The 25,812-nt window shown below is 43.2% G+C and overlaps 3 protein-coding genes across 4 annotated transcripts; 1 reads left to right on the top strand and 2 right to left on the bottom strand.

Annotated features, from left to right (window-relative positions):
- Positions 1-366: 366 nt before the first annotated feature.
- On the bottom strand, positions 367-10,026 carry mtpap (mitochondrial poly(A) polymerase; the record flags this gene model as incomplete). The annotated part of the gene is made up of 9 exons (XM_079233943.1): positions 367-1,476; positions 4,156-4,229; positions 4,313-4,405; positions 5,702-5,928; positions 7,037-7,248; positions 8,473-8,697; positions 8,859-9,083; positions 9,215-9,381; positions 9,873-10,026. The coding sequence occupies 9 exons, from the start codon at positions 10,024-10,026 to the stop codon at positions 1,153-1,155; spliced, it is 1,701 nt and encodes a 566-aa protein (XP_079090069.1). The 3' UTR covers positions 367-1,152.
- Positions 10,027-11,156: 1,130 nt separating this feature from the next.
- Positions 11,157-16,921, top strand: map3k8 (mitogen-activated protein kinase kinase kinase 8; the record flags this gene model as incomplete). Of its 2 annotated transcripts, none has more annotated exons than XM_079234607.1 (7): positions 11,157-11,492; positions 11,625-11,795; positions 12,427-12,688; positions 13,629-13,735; positions 14,606-14,758; positions 15,753-15,999; positions 16,093-16,921. In XM_079234607.1, the coding sequence occupies 7 exons, from the start codon at positions 11,160-11,162 to the stop codon at positions 16,215-16,217; spliced, it is 1,398 nt and encodes a 465-aa protein (XP_079090733.1). In that variant the 3' UTR covers positions 16,218-16,921. The 2 variants fall into 2 exon arrangements, with proteins under 2 accessions (XP_079090733.1, XP_079090732.1); XM_079234606.1 differs by having other exon boundaries at positions 11,160-11,492; positions 16,090-16,921.
- A 5,938-nt stretch (positions 16,922-22,859) lies between these two features.
- Positions 22,860-25,524, bottom strand: LOC306751113 (uncharacterized protein). The gene is made up of 2 exons (XM_079234648.1): positions 25,472-25,524; positions 22,860-24,467 (listed from the first exon to the last, which is right to left on the bottom strand). The coding sequence occupies exons 1-2, from the start codon at positions 25,485-25,487 to the stop codon at positions 23,143-23,145; spliced, it is 1,341 nt and encodes a 446-aa protein (XP_079090774.1). The 5' UTR covers positions 25,488-25,524; the 3' UTR covers positions 22,860-23,142.
- Positions 25,525-25,812: the final 288 nt, after the last annotated feature.

The raw sequence follows: 25,812 nt of genomic DNA, 5'->3' as shown, positions 1-25,812 counted from the left end.
GGCAGTAAAGTGTCATCAGACAAGTTCAAAAATAAAAAGTACATGAACGATACAAAATAGTTAAAAGGCCGTACAAAAACAATCACCACTGTCAGACTACGTGGCTAGCTAGGTTAGCTTAAAACCTCTTAAAAAAAAATAAAAATAACATATAGACTGATATTTACACATCTGAACTAAATCTCACATTATACTCTTTTATTATAACAACATTATTAAAATAGTCCTAGTGGTTGCAGAGATATACCTTTTTTTGTTTGGGTATGCAATTTTCGAGCAGAGGCCTAAAAATAGGTCGGTTTTTAAAACATTTTAACACTGAGAACCAGCCTTTTCAACTAGCTACTGTACCTATAGCTAACCCAATGTTAATAACCCAATCACAAGTAAGCTTCAGCTCAGTAGCTACAGGTGAATAAAGGCTGGAGTTCAGTGTGTTTAGCTCCACTAACTTTGATGTTGCACATCAGGAGTGAAACAATAAAGTGAGCTGCTCAGAGATAAACAGAGGAGGAAAGTAAACATGGCTTTAATCTATTCCATCAAGCTACTCGAGGTAGAAGAAGGGAACAATCTTTTCTCTTTCTCTAAGTTCTTCCTTCGCTCCTTTTAACTCATAGCATTGATGTATTCAGATATATCTCTGATGTGTCTGACACCCTTTTACTGCATCTTGTCAGTTCTGGAGGGCCATAGTAAACACACCCAACACAAGCTTGATTATTCAATCTGTACTGTACCATTCATACAAAGAATTATATCCAGAGAGATTTTGTTTGAGGTGTAAACAGATCAGTATAAATCATAACATCCATGCACAACATATTTGGAATCCGATGAACATGTGAATCAACAGTCTGAGCTCCTAAAGAGCCACTGGAGGACTCTTTAGGAGTGGCTTTAATTACAACAAAGTAGGCCAGTCTACAGTAAAGTACACAGTAATCACTCCCTTATTCCAGGTCCCAAACATTTGCTCACACAGGCCTCAGTAACGCCCTCCAGTGTCCATGTTTGGAACTACAGACCAGCAGATGGATTAAACTGCAGGAGCTGCTCCTCAGTGAGGCATGTCCACCATGCAGTTAGGGTGATAGGAAGAGGATGGAGCTGCTTTTCTGAGATCTCCCAAGAGTCTTAGCTTTTCTTACGCTAATTAGTAGTCTTCAAGGACTCCAGCAAGCTCTTGATCCTCTCACTGGCCGGCTCCCGCCTCCTTTTCTTGCGCCCTTTGATCCCTGCAACCTTCGAGGGCGTGAGGAGGGCCGCGAGTCCCCACGGCGCGGGGCCCTTTCCCTCATTACCACCTCTGGGTGTGTTGGTTTCGCTCTGCTGGAGCAGCCAGGAGCTCTCCTGACACAACGCCACAAAGCGCTCCAGCTGCGTGGCGTTGACGTTCTTGCTGACGTTCAGGGAGATTTCGAACGGGTTCTGGATGTGCAGCGGGGCGACCTCTGGCTTGTTCTGCCCTTTTCCCTGGAGAGAGAAGAATGGGACAAGGCTGGGAGATGAAAACACATTCGTGAGCAGCAGCAGCAGCAGACATGAGCTCAGCCCTGTATGGACTGTATGTTATGGTCCATCTATCTGGTTGGTCATGGTTTCCCAGCTGACTGGGACAGCTCTCAGCAGGCAAGCAGATGGGAGAGGCAAACACATGGACATGGCTCTGGAAGACATTTTGACTTGTGAAAAGTGAGAATAATTCAAAAAGGGTGGACTAAAAAATGCCAGGAATGAGCAAACCTGCTATGCACAGTGAACGCGTTAGCAACGGACGCGTGTGCGATCTGTCCCGCTGTCTAGCAGATCAAATGAACCATCAATATGCGGGTCAGAGGGAAGTCAAGAACCTCCCGTGGTCATTTGCATGCCGCATCCAACCTAAACACTGACAGTAAAGGCTCAGGAAGGATAAAGGGATGCAGCGGTGGAAGGGACAGAAGATGGCAACAGAAAGCCATCAGTCAGAGGAGGGGAGTGAACCGGAGAATTGTAGCGCCGTAAAACAGATTTATGGCTGTTGCACCGCCGGTGAAAGCCGATAGGTACGGGTCACGGCCACCGTCTACCTGCAGGCTCCCTCTGCCGTGTCATACTTGATATTAGCCTCGTATATAAAAGCTGCAGGGTCTCTCTTTCCCAGAGACATCCATTCATTAAACTCCAAGCACGAGCAAAGTCCCCGCATCTCGTATAACGAAGCACGACTTAATAGTCATGGGGCAAAAGTAATCGATGATAAATAGGATTTTACTTACATATCTTCAAAAAGGTATGTTAATTAACTATCCTGTAGGTCTAGAGAGGGAAACATAGCCGTTTTGGCACGCTCTTTCCTCTCCATTTGTATTTCAGAGGAGCTCCAGAGTTCCACTGCGGACGCTCTTTCAGTGAAGCATCACACAGGCAACAGCTTACTGGGTCCAAATGGAATAAATATGCGTTTGTTTACACTCAGCCTGATGGAGCTCCTAATTGGGATCGCAGCTCAGGGGCGCCGGGCCCTGTGGGGCCGCCATCAATCACATATGACAAGGACAGCTGCCATCTGTGTGTGTGTCTGTATCTCTGTGTCTGTATCTCTGTGTGTGTGTGTCTCTGTCTCTATGTCTCTATGTGTGTGTGAGAAGACGCCATCCACCAAACGCTGCCTTTATCACCAACAGATTTCTCTGCTGGAGCTCAGCGCCGGGGGGAAATGTTGAAAGGAGGTTGAACTTGCGGCTCCCTTGAGTGCTGAGGTTTTTTCTTCGCGCTCTGATTTCTGAGGGATAAATCCAATAAAATGATGGTTTGATGAACCATTTTGTGAGTAGAGACTGACTGGACCTGGATTTCGGAGGCGGTTACCATTAAAAAAGGTATTAGAGCCGTTACAATATATGGCCAAACATTTTTTTTTGTATAAACACATACGCAAAAAAAATTCTATAAGGGTCCCTTGAATTGTATACTTTAAAAAATGTCCACAACAGCAGCGGCTCGTGCTCGGCTGCAGAGGACACTGTGAAAAGTGACGCCTTTTGTCATTCAGACACCTTTACATTAATGTTCCTTCCAGCCTTAACCCGACATCAGAGGACATAAGAGAGCGACGCAGTGCTTGTGTGATATTTGGCACCTGTTGCATGAAAGGAAGTGGCATGAATGAAAATTTAAAACGTGGGGGGGGGGGGATTTTGGCACATTTGACATAGAGAGCCATACTTTCTTTAACAGGCATTACCCGGCCGATCGGTTCCTCAGTGGTTAGGACCTTTGTTAATGAAAAGTGCAGAGCAGCAACATATGAGCAATAAGTTAAGCAATAGTCTCTCTCTCCCATTGGGCTGAAACCCAAAATGTTCCCACACGGGGAGATGTGGGACGATAAAGTGATTGAGGTCATGTATTGTACCAGATGTCCATAGAGTAATAATTGTGACAGACCGACTCAATCTGTGTTTCTCGTGCAAAACAATTTACAATAATGTCTAGAGTACATAGAGTACATGTGTGACAGTTCTCTGAATGAGGAGAGCATCACATGTGTTAGTTTCTAACCATGTGCTGCTGGAGGCCTTATGTTAGTCTGACAGCATTCAAATTAGACCGAGTTTAAACGTGTTACAGAAAGTTCTGTGTCTTGGGCCTTTCTTCAGACTGGAGGCAGACATGTACAATTGAATGTATGAAGAAGTGATAGTTTCGATCACTTTGTGTGTTGCTTGCTGTCACATGTAATACTTGTTGTGACTGCATGCCAGTAATGGGTGAGAATGTTTGGGTGCGTTTTTGCTGCGTATTTACACATCAAGCATTTACAGATGAATAGTATCATTCATGTGGAGTCAAAGTCAAATATTCACTCTGATCCAGCTCCGCTTTTGGTCTCTACCAACTCCTGAGAAAGAGATCTGTCCCTCTAGCTGCTTAATGCTCCGCTACGTTCATCAGCCGTTTGTCGTTTGATGGTTGGTCTTGAGTGGTTTTTACAACTTTCTTCACTGAAAAGGACACTATAGAGACCATTCCAGATTCATTTTAAATTGTCATTATAGAAAAGCCGCTTTAGGATTAGCAAAAAAAAAATCTAAAGATAATGTAAGGTGTCATTATAGGGCAAACTCTTGCGATACATGGGACTTAATGGATGTGAATAAACACACGTACCTTTCGGATACTTATGGACGTGCTGTTGAATGCAAAGGTGGCGTAGAACTCAAAGAATTCACACAGCAGTTTCTCTAGGGAGAAAAACAAGAAAAGTGAAGTTAGCGGCAAACAGACAAAGTGAACGGCGGCGCCGTCTCTACGCTCTCCTGCTCACCCAGCGTCTCCGTGTTGCTCTGCAGCTGGATCTTGCTGAAGTCGCTGACAAACGTGCAGTCGTTCCCCTCAATCACGCTCTTGTCCGCGGGACCTTGTGAGGCGGGAGAGGAAATACAAGGTAAATGACTGCCTCTACACGCCCCATGATGCCCATAAACAAGACAGAGATGGATGGTGTGGGTGTGTTCATGGAGAAGAGACTGACATGGGCATGAGGGCAAGGGGGGGGGGGGGGGGGGGGGGAGAGAGAGAGAGAGAGAGAGAGAGCAGGTGCATTAACAAGTGCGCATGAGGGTGGTCAAAATAAGAGAAGAGGTGGCTGGATCATGTCCTTGCTTGGCTGGTTTGCTTCTCAAGCAATGCCCTTGTTACCAGTCTCCTTCATCGCGATGAGGGTGGTGTGTGTGTGTGTGTGTGTGTGTGTGTGTGTGTGTGTGTGTGTGTCTGTCTGCGGGTTACGCCGCTGTTTAAATAGCTGCCTGCATGCTTGTGTGTCCGGAGGAGGCGGGGTCATCGACCTTCCCAGAGCGATGGGCCTTTTATTGTCCCGTAAGCACTCTGTGTGATCGTCTGTGCAGAACGGGGCTGAGGAGGAGGAGGAGGAGGAGGAGGAAGAGGAGGCGGCGGGGGGAACGGGTGGAGGGTGAGACGGTAGATTGCTTTTGAAAGGCAATTATCAGGCAGCCAAGGTGACAGAGAGGGGGAGACATGGAGGAACTGCAGTGAGGCTACAGTCACACTGATACGTTTCCGTTTTAAAACAAAAAACGATCCCCGTCCACACGGGCGTTTCAGCGTCGTTTTCAAAACGATCTCTGTCCACACGGCAAACTTTGAAAATGCACATCACGTGACCATTCACGTGCACTGGGCATGCGCGTGACGGTGTAAACAGGAAACAGCTGCTGGTGTCGACAACAAAAGCAAGTAACGCTTGAAATTCATCGTTCATGTCGGAATGAAATCACTGGCAGACCGGCTGTTTCTTTTCTTCTAGAAAAGGGTCATGTGATCGGATCAGGGAAGGACACGTCGTGACTGCTAAGACCTTATCAAGTGTGAACACTCGGTGTAAACGTAGCGAAAGATGGAAACGTGGTAGTGTGGACACGGCCTCGTGCTGCGGTCACACCAAACGCGTTGCGAATTTGACACTTTTTTTTAGAGCCGAGGACACGCAAAGTCAATGCACAGACGCGAATTACGTGAATTTCCCGCCGGGCAGCCTCATGTATGGACTTCTATAGTGACTATTGCAGAACACTGCAGTTTGCTTTGTTTTGGGTTCATTTTGTCTAGAGAAAGCCAAACAAAAGGTTGATCCTCAAAAGTAACAAATGAACACTCCGGTGAGTTAAAGTGAGTGAGAGGTGGTGCTGGTTGCTACCTGCAAGGTTCCTGAGGTGGTCCAGCGTGGGGATGATGGGAGGGCTCCTCCTCTGCAGGAAGAACAGCACCATGACGGTGAGGGAGAAGTTGGTGATCCAGGCCCCGGGGATACTGCTGGTGATGCCGTGAGCTCGGGCCCAACAGCGCACGGTGAACACCAGATGACGCACGCGCGGGTCCAGCTCTCCGTACAGGTAGAGCAGCTCGGTGCTCTTCATCGCCACCCTGTGGGGAACGTGCACAGTCACTACTCCTGTCCTGCTGCATTTTGGGCTTTGTTGTGGCTACTCTTTTCTTTTTTTTTTGCATTGTTAGCCTGCAAAATTATCCAAAATGTTAACTGCATAGACATTCTGTGTCCTGCCAAATAGGACATGCTGCTACCTTCAGAATATTGCGTGTTTTAGTATGTCTATCCTAATCATAATGTTAATTGTTTGTGTTAAATATGCCATTATGCAAGAGGATCATATTTTCAGCGTAGGCACCCCAGTATTGTTTTGTACGGAAAGCATCAGTATAAACCTCTTGATGTCAGTCCAAGCCTTTTAGTGATCTTCATGCCCTCACGTGCCTGTATTTGTGCACATTTTTAGCATATTTCCAACATCTGTTTTTGATCCCAATACGTTACAGCCTCCTGATTACGTCACAGCCTCCTGAGATTCGAAAACAAAATGCTGTGTTGAATGTAAAGGGTCAACGAAACTCAAATCCTAACAAAGCCACCACTAGAGAGCAGCCTTCAGCTAGTTTTTAGTTTTCTCTCTCTCTCTCTCTCACACTCTCTCACACTCTCTCACACACACAGTTTGAAAAAAGTCCCCCTCACGTCCACCCACAGCCGGCGGTTTGACTCCATTTCCTTAGAAACTGCAGAGTGGTTTTCTGTACGTTAGCAGGTGTGTGCGTGTTTTTACTTGTTTGTCACCACCGGCCGAGACCATGGTGTCTTAAATGTTTGGGAGGAAAGAAGTGAAGCGCAAACAAAGCCCCCACTTCTGGCCCTCCTGTTCAGTTTCACTGTGGCCGGCCTGCACTTCCTGCCAGCGTCGGGTTTCTGTTTGGGGTTTTTGCAACGCCAGTGTGGCTAAAACGATATTCAGGACGACATAAAACTAGCAGTTTCTGTGAAGCAAGAGGCCTATGACCAACTCCAAATGGCATTTCGAGACATGACCCTTCCATTTTGTGAAGCTGACCCTTTCTCTTGTTTTGTTTTTGGAACCACTGCATCACCAGGGCAAAAAAAACTATGTTTCATACAGTTTTTATGTATGGAACATAACTAATAAGGCAATTGTCTTATAATATATGTGCGCAGGGTGAGTACCTGTTGTTGGCTGTGAGGTCACACTGAAAGCCAGAGGGCTGGTGGGCGAAGCGGACCAGGGGGCATCGTGCGTTGAGAATCTTCTGCACCCCAACGCAGCCGGGCCCAAACTGGTCCACGCAGTCCCCGATGACGGACAGGATGCTCTGGGTGACGGACCGCTCCGAGTTGGCCCGCTTCATCTGGTACTCCATCCACAAACCTGATTTTGGCTGCACACAAGAGAGTTTGGAGATGGTTAATAGCTCCATCACAATATTTACCACGTCATGTATGTTTCCACATATCCAGTGCAGTATATTGTGCCCTCGAAAAAAATGGAATAAAAAAGTATCATTCATAACAAATACGCAACTTTTGGCTGAGCATTCACACAGTGACATGCATTGCCTTCCACAGCTGTGAAAATTACAGCAAAACAAAACCCATCAGAAATAAGTGTTTCTCCATTTACGGGTTACTTACTATAGAGTAAACTTTCATTATGCAAGAAAGCGCCATCAATTAAACCCGTTTACAAACCTTATTTAGCCTTTAAAAGCAGCATGCAAACATGTATTCAATGTTTACAATAATTTAGTTTATGAAGATATGAGTTCATCAACAATTATAACTTACCCTATGAAGACATTGTTTGTTTCTGCCACAGGGTTTTATTATATTGTCAATCACTACCTAACATAAACCAGCCTGCACTTATGGGTGCCCGCAGGTGGAGCTATAGTTGCTCATAAATTCATTAATAAAGACTTATAGCTGCATACAACGGCTTTATAGTGTGTGTTAAACCATTTATAATATCCACAGAATTATAAATGTATATGCTCTTCTTTTAGTGTATGCCGCCTTAATAACGAGGGAAAATACTCACTACATACCACGTTCTTCAGAAAACACAAACCTGAAACTTCTCAAACGTACAATAACGTATAATTAAGCGATTCCAGGCATCAGTAACTGAAATCATGCAACGCTTTTACCGAGATAATGTTTGTTGACTTTCAGAATAAAAAGCTTCACAGAATCTCAAAGACAAGCTTTGATGCGAAGCAGCAACGTATGTCTGGAGAACGTTTTGGTTGGTTGGTTGGTCTGTTTGGTCTTTGCCACTCACAGCTGTTTCAGTTTCACTCCGCAGAACTCAGCCCTCACAAAACTCAGATTGCGGCAATTAACTGTGGCCACAGCAGCTGGTAGCTGTTTCACTTCTTTTGAAAGGCTTTGCAAGTGGAGCCTAAAATGTGTACAGTTCAAAGTGCACTGAAAGAAATGACCAAAATACTTTCTTTTCCTTTTTTTCATGGCAGGTGTGTAACAACTTTGTATTTTGTAAACTGAAATGTTATGTCTGGCAATATTAACAAAATGACTCCCTGTCAGCTGGTGGCTTTGGTTTCATTTAATCTAAAGGATGAACCCCAAACTCCCATTATTACCATCTTTGCATATTTCCCACTGATGCCATCCAGGTCCAGAAACATGTCCAGGTCACAGCCCAGCTTTCCAAAGCCGTTCACCGATGAGCCAAATGGCTTGATGGTGCATTCTGGGAAATAAGCAGCAGCGATGTCCTTGAGCAGAGAGCAGACGAGGAAACGCAGCCGGCTGTTCTCCTCCGTTAGCTGATAGACATCCGTTAGGGAGGTTATCTGTTGGTCCATCTGAAGGGAAATGAGGAGACCGGCCACGATTACTACAATCCTTGAGCCATATATTAACTTTACGACATCTATTGAAGTGGATTCACACATATTTGTTTCTGAAGTCGAACCCAGGAGTAGTCTTTTCATCCAAACTGTAAATCTGGGGGTGAGACACTTACACTTTCCTCCCTGGACAGTCTCTGGATGAGCTCGTTGATGGGGATGGAGGTTTGTAGTCGGCACGGTTGCTGGTTTGGGGCGTCCGCTGGGCCGAGGTTCCTCAGCGACAACAGTCTTGATTTAAAAGGCACCATGGATTCATGGCTGACGCTGGGGACGGCGGCCTCTTCAAATAACGAGGAAAGACTTTCCCGGTTGGCAAATTCCACCACGGCATACATGCCCTGGAAAATAAAACACCAGCACACACAATGGCATCATCCAATTGGATCCTATTAGGACAGCAACGTTTGTTATGTGTAGATCTTAAAACAATCAATGCTTATTTATCGGAGAACATCGTGTATTCACTTACGTAGCTTTCGTAAAAGAAGTATTTATTGATATCTCCATGTCTTGATAAAAACTTTAGGAACTTCTTCTCATTCATTCTGGAGTGGCAGCTGATGAGAACAGATCTCTCCGCTTGTTCTTGTCTCTCTGCCTCGACAGCATACAGAGATTTGCATCCTTCCCTTTCTTCTGTCAACAAAGAGGCAGAATATTCAACAAGTAAGCTACATAAATAACTTTACAGCTGTTCTTTCAGGAAGAACGTTATGTATTTTCATTGTTCAACCCTTTGCAGTCAGTATACTGTTGTTTTCAGACAATCTTTGCAGCACTCTCTGCTAAATTAAGCTGAACACTGAGAAACAGCTACTAAATTCGGCATAGTCTCCTAAAATCAATTATTATCTGGAATCACAGCCATACCTTCATACACTGAATAAGTTACTTAACTAGGACCACATGATGGACAAAAAAAAACGCCGAATTTTTCAGAGACACCTAAATATGTCTTACGTTTTCGCTTTTTTATTAAATAAGTTACGCTTTTTGCACCGTGGCCATGGCTGCTTAAAACACAGAAAACACAGACGTAGTTTGCATGACGCTCACTCTCCGGGAGACAGAGCTAGCAAACAGGCGAACGTTGTTTATTTGACATCTTTAATAAACTAGAGCTTCACCTCGCGCAGCAACAACGTTGGTCCCAATAGTCCTGTGGAGAAATGTGTCGACCTTCTGGAGGCACTTCAACAGGCTGCCCCTTCCTTTCATATTTAACCTGCACACCGCTAAGGAGGACGCCATTGCTGCTCCGAACGAAGCGGAAAGGCGCATGCGCGTGATTTTGTCTACGGCAGCTGAGAGGGACCAAATCAGACATTTTGGCGATAATAATGTTTTGAGAATAACATACAGTATATGGGTCATACACACATACAGTGGTATGGATGAATGCTTGCAACGCCACTTCTACTGTGCCCTTGCTGGCTACTACACCTATACATTAAAATTCGCCTTTATTCTATGTCTAATGACACAAAAACTAATTTTCCAACAGGAAAACACCCAGTTCTGTGGAAGGTGTGTTTCAGCAATCGGGTCACGATTTGTTTTTCATATGAAAAAGAAAGAAAGAAAGGGAAAACGAAACCTACAGAGAGTAACGCGCTGGCACTTGACATAGTGATCACCGCCCACGCGCCGATCGACTGCACTTCCTCTGTTTACTTTCCTCTAAACACAGCAGTCTTCCTCAGCCTGCCAGTCAGTGTCGGAGCCGCACGATGGAGAGACGACAGTCCTGTTAAGCCATTGACTCAAATATTACGGCAAGTATGCGCGCTTTCCTACTACTATGTCATCGTGATACATATAATAAGGTGTATAATAATGTTGATTAAAACAAAATAGCAGGTACTTTTTTTGTTTGTTGAGATTGTAACATCTACAACATCACGAATTATTACCATAATGTTGTTTTGTGGAGGCATGTACTCGTGATATAGAGAGGCAATTCAGTGTCTGATTTGTTCTCTCTGGTAGGCTGTCTCGTAAATAAAGAAGTTTTTTGCATGTGTATACCTTGCAGGCAGGAGCCTAATATATGTGTGTTTAGTCACAGACCAACGACTACTAATGAGCTTTTATTTGTGCAAATGTGTCTTTATTATTAAAAGCAGCTGGTGTTTAGCTGTAAAACAGTGCAGGCTCTCCTGGGGGCTTCCCGTCTTTAACTAAAACTCCCCTCATTTACTTGAAAGCCCCTCCCCGGTGCGTCCAGCCAGCTGAACCGAGCTGAGTGCGTCACTGACGCGTCACTGTGGATCCTCAGCTCCAGATGAACTTGTTTTTTTAAGTTATTCACTGACTGGATCTCGTGCGAGTCGGAAACATTGTCATTCCAAAAAATGACACGCTGACCTCCTGATGTTTCATTTTAGGGCGAGCAGCACAAGTCAAGCATCAAGATGGATTACAAATATGACAATGGAGTAGAACTGCTGTTGGCTCACATGAATATAGAAGACATCATCAACGCTGCAGAGACCCTGTATCAGCTGGAGCAAGAGGAGGAGGAGAGGGGCTCGTCGTTCGAAGAGGAAGATCTCTCCCAGGAGGAGATGGACGAGAACGAGGAGGCAGGGGACTCGGGGAGTCCGCAGAAGGACTACGTGGATGGGGTCGGGGGTGTTCGGTACGGGGCGGTGGCAGACCTGCTTTCCTTTGTCAACTTGCTCTCCAGCATGCAGGCGGCGGCCCTGCAGCACCTGCCGGAGGAGATGGGCGTCCTGCTGAACAAGGTGAGAAGACGTTTGTTCGCCTCTTGACTGCGCCTCCGGGACAAAACTAAACGTTTGTGTGCACGAGCATTAGTCTTCAGCGGCACTTTGTGTTTTCATATGATTCGTTTCTTAACTGACTTTTATTTGCAGAAGGACATGGCTGTGAAAAAAGGCCGCTACCAGATCAACATAGACGTGCTCCTGTTCCCGTGGAAGCTGACCTACAAAAACCACGGCTCTGGCCTCGTGCCTAAGGGGTCATTTGGGAAAGTCCACTTGGCACAAGACATCACCACCAGGAAAAGAATGGCTTGCAAACTGGTAAGTGCTGCTGAGCAACAACTGGAATCCAGCCTGAGCTGACTTCTCGAAACTCTTGCCCTCGCTGCCAAATATTTACCCTGCCAAGAACTGTTTAATTCACAGAGTACTCCTGTGTTTGGGCGCTGAACCTTAATGTCAGCATGACATTCGGTATGAAAGGGGAACAACACGCTCAAAAAGAAGAACTGTGTTCTTTCTTTTGTTAACAAACGTACAAACCGGGTTTTTTCTTTTGTTAACAAACGCACAAAATGGGTCAAGAATGGAAATTGAACGGCTTTTTACGATTCCCCTGGGTGTTTTGTGACAAAAATCCATAACAAAATTGATAAATCAATGTGACTCCTGACTCCCCGGAACACTGTTCAAAAGACATTATGTTGTAAGTGTAACTGCCCTCTTTGAATAGGCAGAGCAGGCAATGTGAACAATGTACTCTCTGCTACGTGGGATATATTGACGAATGAGGAAGGAGTAGTTCCTCCCCGGCCCGGCGTTATCATCAGATTGCTATGTTGACGTTGGGTGTACACAGAGGAGCCTTACTGGCACCAGCGACAATAGATTTCCTGCACATCAGCAGACTTGTGACGATGCATGTATTTACACCTCCTCCTCATCCTCGCAGATCCCCTTGGAGCACTTCAAAGCGGCGGACGTGGAGTTCCAGGCCCGGCTCCGCCACGAGAACATCGCTGAGCTCTACGGCGCCGTGCTCTGGGACCAGAGCGTCCACCTGTTCATGGAGGCCGGGGAGGGCGGCTCGGTCCTGGAGAAGCTGGACAGCTGTGGGCCCATGAGGGAGTTTGAGATCATCTGGGTCACCAAGCATGTCCTGCGGGGCCTGGAGTACCTGCACTCGCACAACGTCATCCATCACGACATCAAACGTGAGCGCCAAAGAAAAGATGTTATTTTTCACATGTTGGGTGTTGTCGATGGCTGTGCGGCATTGTAGTAAATTGGTACGCGTGGTTCAGGAAATGATGCAATGCCAAGTGTTCACCCTCTTTACGTCAAAGTCAAGCCGCAGCCGATGGCGTTCTCGTGAATACTTCTGGAGAGTCTTCGTTGGCGAGCAGGGAGGAGGTGAATCAGTGCAAACAGCCACAAACCAAAGCAGACCACAGAGAGCTGGCGCTTACAATCTTACACACTGAGTCTCCTCCTCTGTGGGGATGACGAACACGTTAACAGTAATACAGGTCAGGCTGTCTGGCAGCTAATGGCTGGGTTTACGAGAACACATGCTGGTGGCAGTGGGTGGGGCTTGGCTGAGGTCCGATGTGAGGTAGTTGGCCTTGGACCAATCACAGCGGTGCTGCTGGGATCAAAGCATTCCCCGCAGACGCCTGTCAGCCTCATGGCATCTGGTCTGTTTGGCGTCTGGGAATTCCAGCCCGCTTCCCGTGCTCCCTCAGGGTTAAAATGTAGGGTGCAGGGAGACAAGTGACTCCCGACGATGGATGACCCGGCCCTCTGACATGCCGTGGTTTTTAGTGTTTCTTGCCTGCGATCAAAATATGCAATTATACTCCGGTGAGGTTTTTAAAGCGTCACGATGAGACCGATTACAAAAGGCTTGCCCTCAAATCATCTTTCAAGGGCCTTCACTAAAAGCCTGTGCCGAGCTTGACTTCTCCTCGGGAGGTCTCAGTGGCCTTTTGTCCCCAGGGGAAATCAATGCAAACACAGTGCTAGCCAGTTCTAGTGTGTTTAAAGAGCCACTAACTACTACTTAAAATGCCAACCTGCACAGCGAAGCATGAACGCTGAAAATACTGTACACAGACGGTGCCGTAAATATATATTTTTTTCTGTTTTCTTCAGCCAGCAACATTGTCCTGATGTCAGACAAGGCAGTGCTGGTGGACTTTGGCCTGACGGTGCAGATGACAGAGGATGTATACATTCCAAGAGACCTGAGAGGAACAGAGGTAAGAACATTTGCCAAAGATGTGATTTGAGTCAATGCATAATTAATGCATGAGTCCAACTTGTTTTTATGGATTTGCTTGGTCCAAGAAACTTGTTTTCCTGATTTGAGCTTGAGCGTGCATTTTTACTCAAAAGGCAGCGCCCTTCTTAAGTAATTACTCAGTCGGCGCTTCCCCAGGGATTTAAAGAAACGAGTCTTAAAGCTTGTCAGCACTTGCCTCTGTCTTTTCCAAAATGATTGAAAGTCAATGATTGGCATGAGTTGTTGCACAGCAGCGAGAACACTCACTGACCTCCCTGGTGCTAATGATAGTCTGCTTATGAATGGGGTTCTCAGTACAGATGTAATCAGCACTTTGGAAATGTTAGGATGGATCCAAAAGACGCCTCACGCGCTTTTTCTCCCATGGTGTATCTGCCTAGCGTTCCCATGTTTTGACCTGTTTGTGTGTGTCAGCCTATATCGGTTTTTGCACTCGTGGCTTGTGGAAAGTCCCAGGGAGTAATAATAAGAGAGACACGGCTCGCAAATACACTGGGCTGCTCACGTTAACATGGGAAAGCAGGCTGGAATTTCCAGCAGAAGAAAAAGATGAGCTCTGGTAGAGTGTTTACTCTTCACACTCCAAAAGGCCAACGGGCTTCTGCGCTGCCCTTACTGTGACACCCACTGCCTGGGTCTAAAGGTTATCTCGTTTGTTGAAACAGAAGAAAAACAACATGAACTGCAAGAGGTTGTTTACTCTTTGTAGTTTAGCACCAATACATTTGAGTGGGAAACTAATAGAAGTAGGCCAACCCCTTCCTGCCATTATCTTCTGCAGCCGCGTTATATCTAATTCATGGTATGTTACCCTTCTTTCATTTAGATGCATATGAGTCCGGAGGTGGTTCTGTGTCGAGGTCACAACACCAAGACAGACATCTACAGCCTGGGCACCACCATCATTCACATGCAGACTGGTAGCCCTCCGTGGGTCCAGAGATACCCACGCACTGCCTACCCATCCTACCTCTACATCGTAAGTACTGTACATTTACTATGAGCCACGTCACTGCCAGTGTGCTGGGCGGTTGGTCCTTCATTTTGGTCAAGATTTAAATAACAAGGCCTTCGCGGTTCCCAGATGATGAAGCCTCCTGGCTTTAGTGATCTCTGTTTCCTCTAGCGCCACCAAATTGGACAGTTGATATTTCAAGTTTTATAGTGAAATGCTTCAACAACTATTGGATAAATCGCCATGAAAGCTGATGCAGCCATTCATTGTACCTCAAAGGACCGTCATTTGAGGTAGAAAAATAAGCTATTTCTTTGAGGACTCATCCTCGAGTAGAAGCATTGGACTATTTTTATTTGCAGCAAAGCACTTGCCATTTTCTGCCAATTTATTTTACGACCCCACCCTCTGGCCAGTTATTACTTTTACTTCACCACATGTTAAAATCAAGTTTATCTGACAATTAGCATCTGCTCAGAGCAGCCAGCATAGCTATAATATCTAGCTGCATTTGAAAAAGTGACACACTTTTCCATGACCTTGTTCAGGTCTTTCATCGCATAGATTATCATGAGATAAAAAAGGCTGAAAATGACTGATTGTAGAGTGTGACCTACGGCCCGTTTAGTCAGTCACCACTTCTGTTTCTTTTAAAGGGTTTCCATTACATGGGTTCCTTGTTTTCAAGAAGTCCTGTTTCTGTTTTTGAAATGCTGATCAGGTCTTTTGATTTACTCACTTCCTCGTGAAACTGCAGTCATGGAAAAGTAATGTTCGCTTCTGCAGCCTGAGCTGTGCTGCTTCTCCCTGTTTCCTTCTACCACAACCAAGCCTGTTTTACAAGCTACTGCTCACATTGACAAGGAAACTGGGTCACAGCTGCTGGAGGAGTTATGTGTAGCTTGTTTGTTTGTTCTGTTTTGGTTATTTGGAAGTGTAGACTGTCTTTGTAATGTTTTTTTTCCTCTCATGCTGCACTTTCCTCACGCCAATTTCTTCCTTATCTCTCATCTTACAGATCCACAAACAGGCCCCCCCTCTGGAGGACATAGCGGAGGACTGCAGCCCGTCCATGCGCTCCTTCCTGGAGAGAGCCCTGGAGAGGAATCCTGCTCTGCGGAGCTCGGCGTCCGAGCTGCTGAAGGATGAGGCCATCAATCCGCCGCGGGAGGATCAGCCGCGCTGTTGGAGCCTTGACTCGGCCCTGGAGGAGGTTACCCACACCATGCTCCGGCAGCAGAGCCAGCACCAGGACACCACACAGGGTAAGCACCTACGTGCTGAAGTTAATGCAGTTTCAGTAATTAATAATAAGAAACTGGCTTTATTTACAACATGTACGTCTTTTTTTTCAGCAGAGTCGTCTCTATACTCTGAGGACTCCGGGCATATGAGGAGGAAGGGCTCCTTGTATATTGATCTGGGAGCCTTGTCAGGTTACGGTAAACTGGTGACAGGGCCCCCCATCTCAGAATATGGCTAGCACTGGACCACAGCTCACCATTTGGGTGGATGAACTTTAGGCAAAGCCAGCTGATTATTTACATTTTAGCATACAAGTATGGCTTTACTGTTGGAGGACTGATCAATAGTTCAGACAGGTGGACAGCTGCAGGCAACATTGACAAACTGCAACTGTTTACAAGGCTCAAGATGACTTGACAAGAATGGAATTAGCTCAACCTTGATTCTGAAATGGGCGGATGTGACTCAACACTGCAGGACAGTGGTTGGAAGAGATGTGTGTCATTGAGCATTAACTGTCAGCTGTTGGTATAATTTCCCAGAGCTCCATTCGTTGTTCTAGGACATGCTATATTTCATTGTGGTAGTTAACACAGTAATCAAATGCTGATTTTTTTTTTTAAATGAATGTATCACTTAATATGCAAGTTATCTGTTAAAGTATGTCTGCACTATGCAAACATTTATATGTACAGTAGTTCTTTATGAACTTCCTTTTGTTAATTCCTGTGGAATATTAATAGCAACACAATACTATGCAAATAATACTTCTGTGGGATGCATGTCATATCCAATTTGTGTTTTGTACATCCTGTGAGATGAGGCCTGCTGTGCTTTTTACCAAAAAACTAAATCGTTACAATTGTGTTACTTCTGTTTTTGAGCTTAGAAATTGCCCAAGTTTGAATATGTGTCATAATGCAATAAAGGAAATAACAAATAAAATCCCATTATGTTTGTAATGTTTTAGTTTGACTTCACATAAAAGAGATTATTCATTTTAGATTTGCAGCAACACAACTAAGAGAGATTCCTGTCAAATTAAAACATTCGCTATAATAGAAGGTTTCACATTCGGTCTGTTTATTACCTTTCTTTTTCTAACATGATATATGTGTATATGACACTATTTCTGAGCAACAATACATTTTTGATTTGATATTTGATACCAAAACAATAAGTTAATGGACCTACGTTATGGTTGTTTGTTAAAATGGGCAAGGGGCACTGAAGTTCCCATCGCTCTCTCAATTGCTCTTTCTTTCTTTTTTACTATTAAAGTAAATAAAGAAATCCCTTTCTGCAGCAACGTAGACTGACATGGGACTATGTCTAATGCTACAGCCATGCTATCTGCGCTGTGAGATAGCGCATGAGCATGTGGTGCTTTGAGCTAAATCCTACTGTCAGCATGCAAACATGCTCATCATAACCTTAAACAAGCAGGCTGGCTTTAATGTTGTACCAATGCTAACATTAGCTAATTAGCTCTCAGCGTACATGCTGTAGCGACAAGAGAGATCATGGCTACGGTCGTTGTCATTATCACAGGTCCAGTCATCGGCCATTTGTCAATTGTTAATTATATGGAAGCGCAAAAGACAAATGCCCTTATAAAGTAAAGCTCTCAGGAAAGAAGCAACATATTGCAAAATTTAAGCTAGTAAATGATATTGATCCTTAAGGATCAGGAGACATAGAATGGTCGAGGACCATGAAAGCTTGCCAACCATTATGGTCACTGATGTTGCCATATAGCCAGTGTTTCGCGTTAGTGCCTACACCTGTCAGCAATTCAAAAATGTAAAATGGAGACCCATTAATCAAATTTACAAGCCAGATGCCAACTACACAGTCATTCAGACAAAGGTAATCAAGCTAATGTTATGCTAATTGTATGCTGAATAGTTAGCTAATCGTGCATAATCCAAGAAAAAATAAAACCCATATCGTCAGCCTACCCTTGTGTTGACCTGTATACAACAGTACATACTACATTTCACTGTGTAGTGTTTTGTGTTAGTTCAGCAGTTCTCTTTGACACTTACAGTAAACAGCTAGCGAACGGCACTCTTACCCTTATCCTCCAAAAATGGCCTATCAGCCAATGATAACGACACATTCCTATTTCCTTTTTGCTGAGGCTGATGGGATCATTAGTTATGCAGATATTTGGTCCCTAAAATATCTAACATATTGGACGAACTGGCAATCTCTCCAATAGTTGCAGAGACAGTTCAGTCAAACCACTGTGTGGTGGCGCTGGAGGAAAAGTCGGAGGATCGCTAAAGTCAGTAGGATTCATCCTCTTGAGACCATGGAGGCCTGCCCTACATTTTAGTTACTAGTTTCTTTACTTATTTTGCAAAAAACAAACATTTAATGCACACATTAATACATAATAATAATAATAATAATAATTGTATTTATAAAGCACATTTCCCAGACAAAAGAGGTCACAAAGTGCTGTACAGTTTAAAAAAACACCGTAAAAACACATTAAAAGATGGAGTAAAAAACACAATAAAACAAGTAGTAAAAAATAAATAAGTAAAAACAGATAAAAAGCTGGTCATTTCAGGTGTTTAAAACAAACGCCAGCGTAAACAGTTAGGTCTTTAGTTGTTTTTTAAAAGACAGCACAGAAACAGCAAACCGTATTTGTGCAGGCAGAGCGTTGCAGAGCCGAGGGGCTACTGCCTCAAAGGCTCGGTCACCTCGGGTCTTTAGGCGAGTGTGTGGGACGGACAGGAAGTACATTTGTATAAAACTACTCAATGGAGTATTCTCCTATATTTACAATTTTTTATTTTTATTAAGTGTGTTTAGTTGCTACAGGACATTTGGAACCCAAGATGGTGATTGTGAATGAATACTTCTTACACCACGTGAAGCAAAACTGCACGACTGACAATGTTCCTGCTACATATTCTATAGAATGTCGTCAAGAACGAGCAATAAAGTGATGTGAAAAAATCCCAAAGTACCATTTCTTTGGAAACTGCTTGTGGGCTTTCGTGGATTCCCCAGCAAGCAGCTAGATCACAAAAGAGACATGAACCACGTTTTTACAAAGCCCTCTACTACGTTACTTTGAACTGTTCTTATTTAGTCATGGGCAGTATCTACTAATGATTATGCATCAGGGAAACCCAAATGAAATGTGTGAGGTGTTTCTCTCCTATCTGTGGCTCAGGCCTACTCTTCCTCTTTCTAAAAGCGTCACAAGCGAGTGGGCGTCGAGGCCTGCTGTGGAGGGACTTGCCTCAGAGTCTGATCTAAAAGCGGCAGTGTTTCCAGTGATGTTCAATGGTTTCCCAATGAATGTGAAAGACAAATACTACCATCTACTGGTAATAATAGATACAACTCGCTGAATGAACTCAGCATATACTGTGTTGCTACTGAACAGATAAATAAGATTCATATTTTAACCAGGGGTTATGTGTGCTGATACAGGGTTAAAGGTCTATATCTTTGGCTTTTCTTTTATATATTTTATTCCTGCCTTATGTGCAGCTCCTTTAATGCGCAAAGAACTATAATGATTAATTTATAGGGAGTTGTCCATTTGTTCACATTTATTGAACATTTATATGGCAACATTTATATTTATGTTTTTTAGACACATTTAAAGACATTTAATGTTGACATTTTGATTAATATATTGATCTTGATGGTAATCATTTTACTTAATAGTGTACAAAGGCCATTTGCCTTGAACTCAGTGATTATTGTGATTATTAGGTACCGGTATAATTGAATGCAATCCTATACAACAGCCTTGCAACAACTTCTAGCTTCATAATGGGAAAGTTATAATTTGCAGTCGTGTGTCAGATTGGTGTGAATACAACTCTGGTCATTTTTTAGGCTGTAGTTAGTGGTGGTTTTGTATTTAATATTATGAGCAACTTAGAATATTATATCCTCCTCATTTACAGTATGTTTAAACATGTGTATTTGCATCTATTAATGTGAAGTACTTTGATCTTTGCTATTGTTTCAATGTGAGTCACATGTGATGAAACCACATCAGTTTGATCTACAAAGTTACTTTACCGTTAGACCACATGGAAATACCAGAAAAACATCTGAAAGCTCTGAGAAGAGAAGAATGTAGTTAAACATATCTCAAACTAATAGCAACTTAAGAATATGTGATGCAAAGACATAAAGACCACCTGGTCTGTGCAAGGAACGAAAGGTGCAATAAAATCTGACTAGAACACTATTAAGTAAATGGACTGTACTTGCATAGCTCTCTTCTGGGCTTCCGACCACTTAAAACGCTTTATTTTCCACTACATGTCATCATTCACACATGTATACACTGATGGCAGAGGTTACCAATCGAGGTGCCACCTGCCCATCGGGACACTAACTAACATTCACACACATTCTCAGGAGCAATTTGCCGTTAAATGTCTTGACCAAGGACACATCGACATGGACTAGTGGAGCCGGAGATCAAAGTGCAGATCCTCCGATTGAAGGACGACCCTGAAGTATATTTAGTTGCCAAACCTGAATGCTGTTTTGACATGAATAACGAATTAGCTGGTTTCTCTTTCGCAAGAAAAGATAGTGATTTAGTAAGTGTACTATGTAGCAATGATTCTTAGCACAACCACCCTGCCAGTAATTAATGGTGATTGTTCATTTCACATCTCCAATTGTCATTGAGGCAAAAGTGTAAATTTAGTGTGCGAGAGACAAAAGATAGTTACAATCACATGATAGCACAACACTGGTTTGATGGATGGGTGGATGGTTTGAATGATACCGTAATGTCCTTCTTAACGTTACAGGCCTAATTTATAGTAAAACACTCGCTCTGCATTCTGTGATGAACTTCATGGAGAGGTACCCTGTGAAAGGTACCTGTAATACCTGTAATACCAGTCACAGTGGAAATGTTGGACATTTGCTGCCTTTCTGCTGACTAGCTGACTGCTCTCCATCACCTCATCTTCACCACCTGCACATAATGGTGTGGAAATAAAGCCAGTGACGGCTCTTGTACAATAACAAATAATAATAATAAAATAATAATAAAATAATAATTATTTTATAATAATAAAAAAAGGGAAGAAACCTTCAGAAGAGCAACATGGAGGATCCCTCTCCTCGGATGGACAGAAGCAATAGATGTCATGTGTACAGAATGAACAACGTAACAGAGTTACAGCACATTACATGAATATGACATAAATTATTCATATAATGAGTAGTAGGCATGGACCACGATCCAGATAGCCACGAGTCATGTCAGCAGAAGGAGGGAGAGAGGAGGAGCATCAGCAGGGCCACGACAATACTGTGATTGGCTTACGGAAACTGCGCCAACTCTGATTGGTTGGTTCATTCAACACACGCCCCCAATCAGCTGATGGAGTAATCGCTGTGAGACTTGAATGAACTGGAGAATAAAGAGTGTCTTCCTGACAGAACTTACGCTTGTTGTTCAGTTCACCAGAGAGATCGTGGAAAAGTATGAAAGTTAAAAAAAGTCTCACTATTATAGCATGTAACCTTTTTCCTTTTTAGTGTAACCATTGCACATATATACTGTTTTATTCGATTATAGTACATAAAATACATAGGATGCTATAAGTTGCTATGTTTTATAATCTTTTCGATATAATAAGTGTCTCTCCTGTGTAATAGGATACGAACCTGTGGTTGACCTTAGAGACAGGATGTAAAAACAACCTGATTCGCCCCTGTCCCAGCTTTAGAGTCTGCAGCTCCACAGAAGGAAGAAAAGTGTTTTTACCAGCCCTGAATCTGAATCTGTGACAATGAAACTGCTTCATTGAATTTAAATTGTTGTATGTGAGATAAACTTTAATAAAACTTGGCCGTACCATTCGTAAGTGACTGAAAGTATTCTGAAAGTATTCTGGTTCTTTAAAACAAGTTAAACCCTCTTCCCCTGTCCATCGACCGTGAGATACAGAAGTGACGACTGGATCTACCAAAGAAACTTAAGGTAAGTATCTTTGGGTGAAGACTTTTGCAGTGTTTGTCATGCATGATGAGATGGTGTCAATAGGTAGAGAGAAGGTATAGACGATATACGTCCTCGCTTGATAAGGGTTGAGAGGAGTTACAGCCTACCATAGGGGACTAGAGGGCACGCTGTAAAACACCCTTGAAAAAACCTATAACTTGTTTAAAAAATCCTAAAGATTTAGCATGGGGCGAGATAAAAGATTGAAGGCATTATACCAATATCAGTGAGGATTATCATTTCCTCCGGGATCACTATAATAATATCCGGAGTGCCACCGGTTAGGTGCGAAGGTCTTGCTGTCTCTGCTTCTTTCCTCTCCACAGGCCAGGACCTCCAGTTACGCTACACCACCTACAGGCTTTTAAACTCCTCTCTCTGTCAGCTGAAAGTGGAACTGCAAGGTTGGCTGACGCTGACACTGACACATGTATTTAAGGGTTTCTAACAATAAACATTTTTCTTGTTAAAATATTTTTTTTAAATAATAAAACAGTTTATGTCAGTCACACCACTTAATACATTGAAAAGGTTCACCTGAACCTCCCTCCAAAAGACCATTTAACCTCCCTCCCAAATAACAGTACAAGTAAGAGTACAATCATATAGAATATAAATGTTTACTTCCAGAAAACAGAGAATGTGATTCACAGAGCAACTTCATAACACCCAAACATATCTGTGTGTGTAAAGAACTGTTTCACATGAAGTAGTGTGTCAAACTTGAGACGAAGACTTGTGACCTTTGAACTCTTGGTTGAACCGTTAATTATGACTCTGAAAAAGGTTCTGGTGTTAATATCACGTTTAATAGTTCAGTTTAGCATATGAACACATACAGCATTACATTATTTGTGAAAAGAATGCTTTGATGACAAACTGTGCTGTTGATTAAAATCTAATCCTTTGAAATGTTACACACTCAATACCACTTTAGGCCTTATTAAAAATAAATCATTAAAAAATATATCAATGAGAGAGTACAATATGATGCCTGACAACACAATTGTCTCTAGCTTCAACACAATTACTTTCATTATCATTAATTCTAGTAATTAAAAACAGGGAATAGATTATAGTTCTGTGGATGAAATCATTTGTATTTCATTTATTCCTGTGAGTAGCTTCTGGAGGCTTCCTCTGTATTTTAGATGCCTGAGAACAAACGTCCAATTATTTTTCCTAGTTCTTTTACTCCTTTAACTATTCCTTCACCAACTGTTACCAGAGGACGTAATGGATTAAACACCTCAGCTTCCTCTCTGGCCTCATCTTCATGCTTTGACTGAACCTGTTCTCTTGCTTCTCTCAGTTCTCTTTGATACTGTTCCTCCATTGTTTTCATCTCTTTTGCCATACGCTTTTCTTTCTCCTCTCTTTCTCTCTTTCTCTGTGCTTCTCTCTCTTCCCTCTTTCTCTCCTCATTCATACACTCCCTCTTCTTTTCCTCCTGACTCTCTTTTCTCTCTCTCTCTTCCCTCTCCCTCTTCTTTTCCTCCTGACTCTCTTTTCTCTCCCTCTCTCTCTCTTCCCTCTCCCTCTCTCTCTCAGCCTGGAGTTGTTCATCCATTGTATTCATCATGTTTGCCATAAACTGTTCTTTCTCCTCTCTTCCTCTCTTCCTCTCTGCTTCTCTCTCTTCCCTCTCCCTCTTTCTCTCCTCATTCATACACTCCCTCTCCCTCATCATTTCCCCCCATCTCTCTTCCCTCTCCCTCTCTCTCTCAGCCTGGAGTCGTTCATTCCTTTTCTTCATCTCCTTTTCATGTTTTTCCTGTAGTTTTCTCTCCAGTTCCTCTTTCTCTTTGTGTATTTGCTCTTCTTTCTCTTTCAGGATGCGTTGTTTCTCCTCTTCGACTGCCCTCTCGGCCTCTTGGAACATCTCGTTGGTGTAGTGGCGTCCTCCATTCCTCTGGACTACATTTCTGATCTTCTGGAGCAGCTCAGTGACCTGAGAGCGATCCTTCAGCTTATTATTGAAGACATGGTACTGGTCATTACATCTGTGCACAAGTTCCTGCAGGTCTGAGGAATCCTCTAAGAAGTCCTCAATACTGTCGTCAAGATCGTCACCATGAGTAAAGAGGACCATGCTGTATCTGTCTGCAGCCTGGCCAAAGATTTCTTGAATTCTCTGCACTGTCTGCCTTTCCTCTTCAGTGTATCTGCTCAGCCCGACAACCACCAGGAACACATGGGGTCCGGGAGCAGAGTAACAGATGCACTGGGCCACATCTTTAATGGTTTTATCCATGCCAAACCTGGTGTCAAACAGGCCCGGGGTGTCGATAACAGCAACCTTTTGCCCGTCCACTGTAGCTTTGCCCTTGGAACAGTCCACAGTCATAGACTTTGCACTGCACTTTGACTCAAAGCACTGTCGTCCCAGGATGGTGTTTCCAGTGGCACTCTTCCCAATCCCAGTCTTCCCCACCATCACTATCCTCATTTCCTCATCGTTTCTGCTGCTTTCTGTGTAGAAGAATAGGTGACACTGAATAAGAATCTACATCAGGTTGTACACACATTGTACTCAGTGCAACGTGTACAGGAAAGAAAAGAAGCATCCATTCTGCTGCTTTGACAGAGCCAAAAAGTTCAATTTGTTGAGGTTCCAATTTACAACATTTCTTGCAGACTTTCATTTGCGACAAATCAATGTTGTCAATCAGGCTTTCTCTCCATGATCTAATGTGGCTTCCATATAATGTTCAGTTTACCACTTACAGGAAAAGGCAGCAGGGCTTTTAAACTACTCTGCTCTGTTCCAACTGCAGTTCCACTTTCAGCTGAAAGTGGAACTGCAGGTTGAAATCTGTCCACCTATCCACACATTTATTTAAGGGTTTCGAAGATTTTAACAATAAGCATTTTTCTTGTTAAAATAAAATGTTGATAATAAAGCAGTTTATGTCAGTCACACCACTTAATACATCGCAGAAAAGGTTGGCTGACGCTGACACTGACACATGTATTTAAGGGTTTCTAACAATAAACATTTTTCTTGTTAAAATATTTTTTTAAATAATAAAACAGTTTATGTCAGTCACACCACTTAATACATTGAAAAGGTTCACCTGAACCTCCCTCCAAAAGACCATTTAACCTCCCTCCCAAATAACAGTACAATGACAAAAACAGAGCAAATTAACTTCAGACTCACATTCTTAAGAACAAAAAACACATTTGTCTGACTCAACAATGCATCTTTTTTATTTTCTTTTTCTTTTTCTAGGGATCAAGAAATCGCGATTTTTAAGAGAAAAGAAGTATTCCAGAATTTGTAATCAGGTTACAATCTTGGTATTAAAGTCAGAAAAACTAGATAATGTTTTAGTACTCCTACCCAGTAAGTATAATAAAGTATTATTTAATAGGAGGTACAGAGGAACATCTCATGAAATTGGATTCAGCAGTGAGTTCTGCTATATGACCAAACACTCACTGTACTTTAAAACATGCAGTTTCAGACTCACCTAAGTTTCTGGCCATGGTTGTGTTTAAGAGAGGAGAAGATACTGCAGCTGAAGTTCAGACGGTTCGGAGTTTATTTCCTGCAGCTCTGGTAGAACGATGTGTACTAAACCACGCCCAGAAATAAAAAGTGAAACTCAAGCTTTTTATGGAGGTTTCGGTTGTGGAAGGAGTTTTTAAGTGTATAAGTACAAGTGAGAATATATACCAAATACTATATACAGTCTTGAATCATTTTGGATGAGTATACGCATGTAGTCTAACAAAGAAATGAAGAGACATTAGTTATTCTAGATGAATTAATCAAGATAGTATTACTATTAGCTATAACATATTACACAAG

Source organism: Taurulus bubalis, assembly GCF_910589615.1.
Source record: "Taurulus bubalis genome assembly, chromosome: 18".
NCBI lineage: Eukaryota > Metazoa > Chordata > Actinopteri > Perciformes > Cottidae > Taurulus > Taurulus bubalis.
Note: the sequence above shows the minus strand (reverse complement) of the source record. Positions and strands in the feature narration are given on the sequence as shown.